At 42.2% G+C, this 10,885-nt stretch overlaps 1 protein-coding gene across 1 annotated transcript; it reads right to left on the bottom strand.

The window, feature by feature from the left end:
* Nucleotides 1–812: 812 nt before the first annotated feature.
* Nucleotides 813–4,355, bottom strand: rcn2 (reticulocalbin 2). The gene is made up of 8 exons (XM_048972502.1): nt 4,196–4,355; nt 3,613–3,765; nt 2,884–2,986; nt 2,547–2,743; nt 2,331–2,444; nt 1,836–1,929; nt 1,588–1,730; nt 813–1,383 (listed from the first exon to the last, which is right to left on the bottom strand). The coding sequence occupies exons 2-8, from the start codon at nt 3,754–3,756 to the stop codon at nt 1,240–1,242; spliced, it is 939 nt and encodes a 312-aa protein (XP_048828459.1). The 5' UTR covers nt 3,757–3,765; nt 4,196–4,355; the 3' UTR covers nt 813–1,239.
* Between the last annotated feature and the right edge of the window lie 6,530 nt (nt 4,356–10,885).

The raw sequence follows: 10,885 nt of genomic DNA, 5'->3' as shown, positions 1-10,885 counted from the left end.
CCTACTGGGTCATGGGGGGTCCAGAGCCTATCCTGGAAGCAATGGGCACGAGGCAGGGAACAACCCAGGATGGGGGGCCAGCCCATCGCAGGGCACACTTACACACCATTGACTCTCACATGCATTCCTATGGGCAATTTAGCAACTCCAATTAGCCACAGCATGTTTTTGGACTGTGGGGGGGAAACTGGAGTACCTGGAGGAAACCCCACGACGACATGGGGAGAACATGCAAACTCCACACACATGTAACCCAGACAGGGACTCGAACCCGGGTCCCAGAGGTGTGAGGCAACAGTGCTAACCACTGCACCACCATGCCGCCCCCCCCTTGACTCTCTCGTTTCCACCAAAAATGTTCATCTGGAGCTCCACAGGCTCAATATCCATGGTTGGGCTGCTGTAGCCAGTCATTTGGTCACTCTTGCCATTGCCAAGCTTCAGTTTCTATGGTGCCAGCAGTGCCTATCTTAGGCTGTGGACAATGTGAAACATGTTCTATTGTTCTCCACCTTCACTGTCTTTATGGTCTAAAACCAGGTGTTTCAATTGCATTGTCAAGCCCCAGTAGTTCAATTCTGGTTACGGGCAAAAGGAATTTATTTATCAGACCATAGTTTTTCTGTTTCTTCAGTTTCATAACAAACCATACTTAAATTTATCACCGACAATTAAACTTTCGTTTAGTGATTTGCAATTCACTGCCGCTTACTTCTAACTACAACACCCAGTGAATGTTTGATGTCAGACTACTTAACGGTTTTCACACCAAGGTTTCATGTGAAACTAAGAATCACAAACGGAAAAAAGCATTAGAAGAGGCCTGATATTTTAATGTAATTATCACCTACACCAACCATCATTATAAATACAGGCAGAACATGAGGATATACACATGTTTTACACATTGTAAGACACTAAAATATATAAATATGTTGTGGTGATGTCAGAGGCCGGGTTTCAGCATGCCAGACATCCATGGAATTGCTCCTAACATCACTTGTGGGGGGGGGGGGGGGGGGGGGATCTACCTTTAAATGCAGTTAATTTGATCCATGGCAGTAACAGATACAAACCTGTATAAAAAAATTACCCATGACTCCCGGGGATCTCAGTCATACTTCTGCATCATTTAGTTTGATGTTAAATGGTTTAACGCTAAAGCCTTTTATGTTATGACAACAATCAAGATAGGCCACTAGACGATTTTTTGCTTCTTTTGGGAATGAAATTTCCACACTATAGCTCGTCGTGTGCCGCATGAAGCTGTCTGCCATAATCGGTAACTTCACTGTTCATGAAGGTCTGCTGATTATCCAGGATCTCCGCCTGGGACAGCATCTCATCACCATTCTGATCCATCTCCTTGATCAGATGCACGGCCTGTAGGTTAAGGCAAGTAACGGTGCTTCAGTTCATTCATGAATACCGAATTACTCAACCTGTACTCCAGTGGTATAGCCACAGCCCCACAAGTGCAGAGGTGTGGTCGACGTACTATAATCTCGCATAAGCAATTGACATCTTTGAAAGCACTTTGGCATTCCCTCATTTGACCTCCTGTGGAAGTACTGAAGCATGGCTCACCTCTTCTCTGGCGGAAACGTAGCTGTTGGGCGCTACCCAGCGCAGCTGCTCCTCACGGTTTAGCTGACCGTCCTTGTCCTGGTCATACAGCTCCTTAAACCGAATGCTTTCGTCAAGCTCCCACTGTGAGGGTTTATCGTCGGCTTTTATTGGATGCAAAGACATGATTGGTTTACTTTTACAGGCAGGAAAACCACACTGATAATAAGCATTAGCAGCGCTTAACAGGAGAGTGACTGTTCACTTGCCATTCGTGCGGATATCTCCGAGGAATTCCTCTAGACTGATTAATCCATTTCTATCCTTGTCATATTCATGTAGTACATCCTCAATAGTATAATCCTAAAATCAGAAGGATTCCTGAATGAGATTCAAAAAATATACAATAGTTTATACAATAGTTACCATGGCATAATTTAATATTATCTTGTAGAAGTATTAAAAGCATCCATTACCAGTTAGAATGTACTTTTATATATGGAGACAGGGGTAACATTACATCTCTCCATAAGCAACTCATAAGAGTGCAAAAAGAGTCCAATCACATGGTGTTATATGACTTTAAGGTTAATGAACGTGTCTTTCACAGTACTCTTCTTCGCTCGGTATGATATTCCAAATAAAGCATTTATCACAGAAACATTTGGAGATACAGTGATTGACACGGTTTGGTACCAAAAGTACCAAAAGAAAGTATGCGACAGTTTGACGGCCATCATAACGGAGAGACCAGCAGGACTCACTGCCATGTGGTCCACTTCAGATGGATGGGTGAAAGCCAGGAACTCAGTGAGGTTCAGCCCTGGTATACCATCCGAATCAGCATGGTCAAAGCGCTTCTTCTCCTTTAAATGAAGCTGGAAACGTGAAATGAAGCCGGGGGTGCTTAAAAGTCAACAGTACTGTGTGTGCATATACTTAGTGTGTTTTACGACTGTACATATATAGTATAATCATACAAATCTCAGAGACTCCTCTTCGGGGTCTTCTGGAATTTTCGTTTCGTCAAAATCAATGGGATTATCATGCACAAATCTGTTGTATTCATCCCACGAGACAAGGCCATCTCCGTTGGTGTCAAACTCTGGGAACCTCTCCTCAGCATCTTCCAAGGCATACTGCCTGTACACCTTCTGTATCCACAGTGTGACCTCATCTACCGAGGAAAAAATAAGGCATCCACGTTACAACTCTTATGGTAAAACGCTTCGGTTTTTTCATTCCAAACCGAAAAAAAAAGTCTGACACAAATCTATGTTCAGCAAACTACTACTATTTAAAATTTTCAGTCATGACCTGCAGTCAAATGCATATCTGAATTTGTGTCGATCTTCTTCACAATTTCTACCAGCTTCTTTCTCTGTTCAGCTGGGCTAAGCTTTGTCACCTCTTCTTTTTTCTGAACACCAATGATAAAAAAATAAACTTTTAAATATACATTCAGTTTCTAAATAAATGCTTAAACACTCAACTGACAAGCGACACGCATAATAACCAAACTACAACCCCTGGCTAAAAACTCTTTTAGAATATTCAGTCAGTTGTTTTGTAAAACATACATCCAAGAAAAATTTTATTATTATGCAAATTAGTCTGCAGTTCAAAAAAAGAATATTTGCATAATGAGACTTGTGCAGCTATGTAAAATGTAAATTATGTGGTGATTCCATCATTTTTTTTCTCTACTTGATTGGAAAAAAGATGTACTATTTATTGCAACAACGTCATTTTATTATTTTGGAGGTATGTTTTACAAAGCCAGAATGTTCAGTTATAAGGTGAAATAGTTTTGTGTCATATCTGTGATTTGTGTTTTGGACTACAAAGTAAAACAGCCTGAACATCCTCCAAGAGTGATTCCATATTTTTTGCCAGGAGTTGTAACAATATGACAATGTACTCTTGTATAATAAAATAATAATTGTAATAAATGTATTATCATTGTGGGCAGAGGGATAATAGTAAAATAATAATAATAATAATAACAACCACATATTAAGGTTGTACACTATAGAAAGCTAATACCTCTTTTCCAAGAAGAACATTCACATCATGTTCTGGGCTGTGTTCTTCCCTAAAAAGATGGTCTTCATGTCTGGCTTTGTGAGTCCAACACATAGCGAATAGCACCAGAGTGATACACACGATATACGTCACTTTCCTCAACATAATGTTCACCTGCGGAAGAGACAAATTCGGATTAACAGGTAGATACATATATAATGCAACGGGCTCCCATTCAGGAATCCTGGCTTAGTTAGCATCCCTGAAACTCTGGTTAGATAAGTGACTACTGAAAATAAGTGGATGGATGATGGATGGATAGAGCAATAAGAGCGACATCTGTAATGAAATGTTGCGTTTTAGTGCAATCTACGCATAAGTGCCCCTACACGAGGAAATATCTGAAAAGTAAAAAAATATATATTTAACCTATCGTAATTTGTATAAGGTCTGCATTTACTGTATGTATCTCATAACGTCAGATTAAAGTAAAATGTACAGAGTTAATACACAGAGATAGCGTTTAGCATCTTACAATCTACCTCTTGTAACGAAATGTAATCGTAATAATACATGAAAGTAAAAACGGAAAATATCTGCATACCGTATATCTATGATCAGTTGCTCCTCCAGGGATATTAAAACCATAACACCTTTCTTACAGCAAAATAAAACTTAGCTTATTGGTGGTCAACTTTCTGTGGCAAAAACAAAAGATAGCAAAGTTCCCTTTCCGTCGCACAACGAAGCGACTGATTTCAAAATAGCAGCAGGCACTTACCACAGACAAACGATTTAAACATATAAACTATCCATCCATCCATTTTCCAAACCGCTTATCCTACTGGGGACATATAAACTATTTTTTTACTAATTTATTTTCTAAAAAAGTTTAACCCAAATAATGAGGAGTCTTTAAGGCGTGAAAATTAAATTTAGCTGTCAGTTTATTGATTAAAAAGAGAATCGTAATTATGAATTTTCCGTTAATTTGAACTGCCATTAGTCAAATAAATTACATTGATGTTTTACGTGCGGGACAAATATCACTCCTCTATGAACGCTACAGTTACTTCATAGAAAGAATAACTGTATCTTTGCTTACATAACGTATAATATTTATTTTCAGAGCATATTATCGTCTGAAAATAAACGTCATACGTTATGGGACTCTTATTTTGAAAAGACACTTCAGCCGTAAATTAGCACAGTCGTTCTCATAGCAACTTGAAAAGGGCCAATCAGGATTACCATAGTTAGCATTGTTTTCTCGCCACATTTGGATACTGTAGAAACAGGGCTGCTGATGAAAAAGTAAAAAGATGAAAATTAACAAACTGAGGATTCGTTTTTTTTTGGCTAGTTCAAAAGCGATTGCAAAGTAAGATTTACTAGAACGATCAGAATGACATATCGCTTAGCCTATAACCTATATCATGTAAAGAGCAGGTGCACATTCATTCCCTCAGACCGCAAAAATCAGAACTGCTGCTAAACTGCCTCGGCCTATTGCATATTAAGTATCATTGTATTAGTAATATAAGTATTGTTTTCACGCAATGAAATCGTAATATGCACTTTAGAAGCTACTGTTTTACTAGCACCAGCTTCTGTACATGAAGAGACATACGGACGTACGGTCTTTGAAAACGTTAAAATTAATTTCAGATACTTAACCTATATTGTCATTGCATTATCAGTACATCGTAGGCTGGTTTAAGCCATATTGCGTAAATTATGGGAGGCAGCTGAGCTGGAAACTTCATTAGGACCTTTTAATCAGGGCTGGACTCGGAGTGAAAATCAGACCAAGACTGCGTGTTTTTTGAGTTATTTAAATTGCTGGTTATAAGACGATCGCTGGGAAATCACAGTAAACGCTAGTATTGTTGTCAGTTGAAATGGTGTTTATTTTAATTATAATTTATCTGTAGGAAACTCTTACCCTCCTTACATTTATGAGCTACTGCTGACAACAATGTCTTTGAACCCAATAAAACATAATTAAGTTATATTAAAACATCATTCCATCATACTCACACCAACACATACAGAAATTACAGGACTCCACATTAGTGATAAAAATCTCTTTTCATGGAAATGCGTAGCTGAATCTCCTGTTCAGCCATCAGTAGTATGTTTGTGCATAGATCTGAAGGGGGTGGGCAGGGGGGCATTATTAACTTAAGTGTGAAATCTAGGTTCTTCCTGCAAAAACAGACACGCAGCAATTAACTCTCAACTGTAATACTAATAACACTAGTTTATGCACATGTAATTATGTAACTAAATGACTTTCAGCCAGGGGTGGCATGGTGGTGCAGTGGTTAGCACTGGGGGTGGCATGGTGGTGCAGTGGTTAGCACTGTTGCCTCACACCTCTGAGACCCGGGTTCGAGTCTCCGCCTGGGTCACATGTGTGTGGAGTTTGCATGTTCTCCCCAAGTCGTCGTGGGGTTTCCTCCAGGTACTCCGGTTCCCCCCCTCCACAGTCCAAAAACATGCTGAGGCTAATTGGAGTTGCTAAATTTCCCCTAGGAATGCATGTGAGAGTGAATGGTGTGTGAATGTGCCCTGCGATGGGCTGGCCCCCCATCCTGGGTTGTTCCCTGCCTCGTGCCCTAATAATGTGCTGACAGTTTTTTTTCCCCTAATTATTTGTTTTAGATAGTGCCCATTACTTACTAGTTCCATCTGTTGCCCGTTTCTTTGTGCCAGTGTTTGTTGATTGGTTAACTGATTGTCTTACACTTGTTCCTTGTTTGCCCCAGTCGGACATTACCTTGTTTTCTCTGCCTGCACCATGCCCCGCCACAATAACAGAATGACTCACTCGAGAACAGAGCAGGACAGGCACTTAAATACATAGAACACTGGGGCAGACAAGGAACAGGTGTAAGACAAAACACTGAGAAACAAAATCCAAGAAATAAAAGAAAAGATAAGGCTCACCCTCAAGCCAACCTTGAATCCCCACTGGTTGGGCACAGTTTGAGCAACACACTCAACCCACTGAGGTATAAGGCAGTCAGGGAAACAGGAGAAAACACACACGGGTTTGACAAGGAGTGACAGGACAGGATGGCCAGCGACACCTGCTGGCCAAACAGGGAAGAGACACAAAGGGTAGGGTTGGATGGATGCTGACCCTGGTGTCAACACATTTGCCCTTCTACCTTCTACAGAATATCTGGAATACCCTGTGATGTACCCACCCCTCACATAATGCATTTTTATTGGCTGGTTTTACTATCACTCAGCATTACAGTAATTACAGCAAGTGCATTCCATCCATTTGATGAATAATCGTTGTACTTGCTATATTGCCATTTCAGCCATAATAAAAATCGTTGTTCGCCAGAAGGTATCGTTTTTAGATAAACTCTTCATAAAAATGTAAGAAAAGACAACTGGAGAAAAAAAAACAACTTATATTGGTAATACAGTTTGAAATTGTAAATTCCTTAAAGCCTAACAGCGTGTTTGTATCACAAAGCTCCCCAGTGCTCCCTTTCTTTGTAATAATGTTCCAGACCGTGGATTTTGGGGGTTCTGAGGTCTGATCAATGTCTCTTCCCATTTTATTCTTCTGTATCTCCTCTCAGCCTCATAATAACTTCCCCCACTTCCACTGCCCCACCTCCTCATGCTGACAAATGGCAGACTCCAAAGTTTATCAAAAGCCGAAAATATAGATTAAACACCCAGTGAGTACTCAAAAACACCTGGGATGCCACGTGTCCCAGACATTATGGTGCCCTAAAATGGGGGGTGAGGGGGTGAATAAAGTGATAGAATTTCTACATAAAAATATATAAATATGTCCCTTAATAAAATATGAGAATGTGGACTTTAACCACATGTCAGGTGTTTGATTGCAAATCTAAAACCGGTGTACAGTGGCAAATAAAGACAATATGTCTTTGTCTTAAACATCGTGGAAGGCACTGTAAGCCTACAGTGTTGGACTATAGGGTATTATATAAAATACACCGATGTACTTGTTATCAAACTCTTTATATTTCCATATTTAATTTGCACAAAAAGACTTTGAAATATCAGAATACCAGCCTTGATATTCCTTGGTATCAGATTGAATAGAATCTCAGTGGTATTGGCCATCCCTAGTTCAGCATGATCAGTTTCTCTAAATTGTTCTTGAATGCTGCCTGCGTCCAGCCCTGTACTTCCTTGGCGAAAAGAATGAGACATACTTAGAATTGCTTAGAGGAGTTAACCACTAGAGGGCGACGTTCCCTCTTTTATTCTGCATGGTTTTCCCTGTTGGTACCTAAATATATAAGAGAAATGCGGGACGAAGTAATAAGTGAAGGTTTGTGTTGTGATAGTCTCAGTAATAAATAGTAGACCTCAAGGAGGCATCAGTGGAATTTATTTCTATTTTTCTGGCTGGTCATTGGCTGGAATTTCATCATCAGCTTGCAGCAAATTTTCAGCTCTCAAGACAAACTCCTGAAATGGTCTTTGATTTCCCTCAAAGTTATTCCCACTTTCAGGCACTTAATGTGTGACCTTCCTTTGAAAATACTGCATGTAACTCGTCCTGTCGCCACTTTTGTGGGTGGCAGTGCTGGTCTAAGTCCATGAGGAGTCTGGGCAAGTTTCAAACCAGCACACACCCCCCCCCCCCCCCCCCCCAGGCACCTCCCAGTTTAATTTTGGGAGGTGGACGGCAGCTGTAGCCCCCTCAGGCAGCAGAGCCCTAGGTCGCGGCCTGCATCACTTAACGGGGTGACCGGCACTGGTGGGCGATTACTACTGTGCCCTGGTGAAAAAGCTCTGTAGATTGTGCTACTGTACTGGAAGAAGATAAAGTTGGCTGTCTCTGCTCTCCACTGAACGTGGCCCTGATGGAAACAGCGATACGACACCAAAATAAACACTGCTCACCTCCCCACCGGCTTCCACAGTGTCTTGCTGGGCAAAATGCAATCCCAGGCAGCAGCGGTGGAGCCAAGCCCCCAGACGCCAAGCCAGCGGAGCAGGGTCACAGGATGGATCCGTCGACATGCTACCAGACCTTCCTTTCTGATAACCTGCAGCAGGAAGTGGACAATGATGCATGACAAGCACCAGAGCCTCGTGGAATGTGAGTTACGACCTCAGTGTGACCCTGACCTGCCCCCCCCCCTCCCCCCCCCCCGGAGCGGATATGTGACGTCCTGATTTCAGGTGTCACCTGGGAAACAGCAACACCCCTGCGTTACAATGAAAGTCAATATAGATGTCAATATAGAAAGTCAATGGGACGTTTCCACCAAGACTGTAATGTACTTTCGTACGAGTCTGACTGTCAGTATTAGGTATCTTATCCCACATCAGAAGCAATTTCATGATTTTTTTTAACTGCCAGTAGGTGGTGCTGTTGACATATAATTAAATATATATAGATATATATTCTGCAAGTGGATCTTGTTTTAATGATCACACATTCCTTTTGTTTTCTGGCTTGTGTCAGAGAGAGCTGTGAAGGTATCCCAGTGAGGGAATTATCATAGGTTGCTCCCAAGCCATTATGGCGGCAGGCAAGATTGATGACAGCATGTAAATAGGGTGTGTGTGGGGTGGGGATGAGGGGGGGGTGAAGATAAGTCTTCTCCCGTACTGAGGTGGAAGCAGAGTTTGGTTGGAGGAGGCCCTTCTGAGCTCAAAGAAATTCCCTTTTCACCCATGAATTTTGAAAGGTTTGCGTGGTTCGTCTTTTCCCCAGACCAAGTAGCATGAATATCCCATGCAGGAGTGTCAGAGGTGCATGCAAACCCTGGCAGATTCAGGGGGTCCCAAAATACAATTTCAGGCTACCAGTTGAAAAAATTTCCTGAGGGTGCCAAAGGGGATGTATTGTCAGTAGGGGCAGAATTTCTACCTAGGCCCCTGACCATATCAGAACTCTTAAACACAACTCATTAGTTTATAGATACAATTTTAGCCAGTATTTAAGTTCTATTCTCAGGGTTGGTGTGTCGGGTAGGTTTGCTAAATGGAACATCTCTAATTTCCCTCAGTCACACTGAACACTCCACCTGGTTGATGTGTCACCCTGCACTGTATTGGAAATCTGTGGTTGATTCCTGCTTAAAACTGACCCTTCTATACTCCTCACTCTACTGGCAGCGAATTCCATCTGGAATTCTACATGGGAAATCTGTGACATCATTCACTTTGTTACTGGGCATGTAGAGCAGAGAGCAATGAATTTCTGGGAACCAAAGTTTGCCTAAAAAAGATATCTGCCATCATCTGGTTCTTCAAACAGCAGCATCTGGGTCTCAGGAGACTGCATCACCCCCCCCCCCCCCCACACCCAACAAATGCCCTTTGGATTCCTCGACTCCTGAACCCTCACATATGCCAAGATGAGGAAGAATGAAGTAAACAGTCGCATGTCCCCATGACCTGGGAGGAACACGACACGATGCATTTCCTCGGGAGAGAGTATGCCTGGAAGTATCAGCATCCATAAAAGTTTTTCCGGGAATCTGTGTGGTTAAATTTGCAGACGACACCAAGGTGGGTGGTGTAGCAGATACTGATCTAGCAGCACAGAGGCTACAAAAGGATCTTGATTTAATTAGTGACTGGGCTGATACCTGGCAGATGAAATTTAACGTAGATAAATGTAAGGTAATCCATGCAGAGAGCAGAAATATAAAGTACAGATATTTTGTGGGTTCTACTGAAATAAAGGTAGCTGATTATGAAAAATGTATGTTGATGCTTCTATGTCCCACTCTCACCAGTGTGGGGAAGCAATTAAAAAGGCCAATAGGATGTTGGGTTACATCTCTAGGTGTGTGGAGTTTCAGTCAAGGGAGGTGATGCTACGATTATATAATTCCTTAGTAAGACCCCACCTAGAATACTGTGTGCAGGTTTGGTCACCATACCTTAAGAAGGAATGGAAAGGGTGCAATGTACTATAGGGCTACGAGAATGATTCTTGGTCTTAGAGGAATGTCTTATGAGCAGGGACGGATTATGGGTTGTGTGGCCCCTGGGCAAAACGTTCGCGAGGCCCCCCCCCCCCCCCCCCACCACCACCAGCACCACCACCACAACCACCACAATTCAAGGGCCCTTGGCAGCCAAACGCCCTCCCTATAGGGTCAGGGGCCCTTGTAGGCAGAGGATCAAAGAATGTAGGCCCTCTAAAATAGACAAACGAAAATACATTGTTGATAAGCGTCGCAAATTGTTTTGGGCTAGCGGCCCCACGGGCCCCCTGCACCCCAAGGGCCCCTGGGCAGCAGCCCCGCTGGCCCGGTCCGTAATC

Source organism: Brienomyrus brachyistius, chromosome 13 (genome assembly GCF_023856365.1).
Source record: "Brienomyrus brachyistius isolate T26 chromosome 13, BBRACH_0.4, whole genome shotgun sequence".
Lineage (NCBI taxonomy): Eukaryota > Metazoa > Chordata > Actinopteri > Osteoglossiformes > Mormyridae > Brienomyrus > Brienomyrus brachyistius.
Note: the sequence above shows the minus strand (reverse complement) of the source record. Positions and strands in the feature narration are given on the sequence as shown.

What these genes read in the sequence shown, in the direction of transcription:
- rcn2 (XM_048972502.1), bottom strand. Translation starts at nt 3,756, where the DNA reads ATGTTGAGGAAAGTGACGTATATCGTGTGTATCACTCTGGTGCTATTC. An exon ending in ATGTTCTTCTTGGAAAAGAG is followed by an intron (nt 2,987 to 3,612) that starts GTATTAGCTTTC and finishes ATTGGTGTTCAG; the next exon opens with AAAAAAGAAGAGGTGACAAA. An exon ending in ACGTTTCCGCCAGAGAAGAG is followed by an intron (nt 1,384 to 1,587) that starts GTGAGCCATGCT and finishes CTTAACCTACAG; the next exon opens with GCCGTGCATCTGATCAAGGA.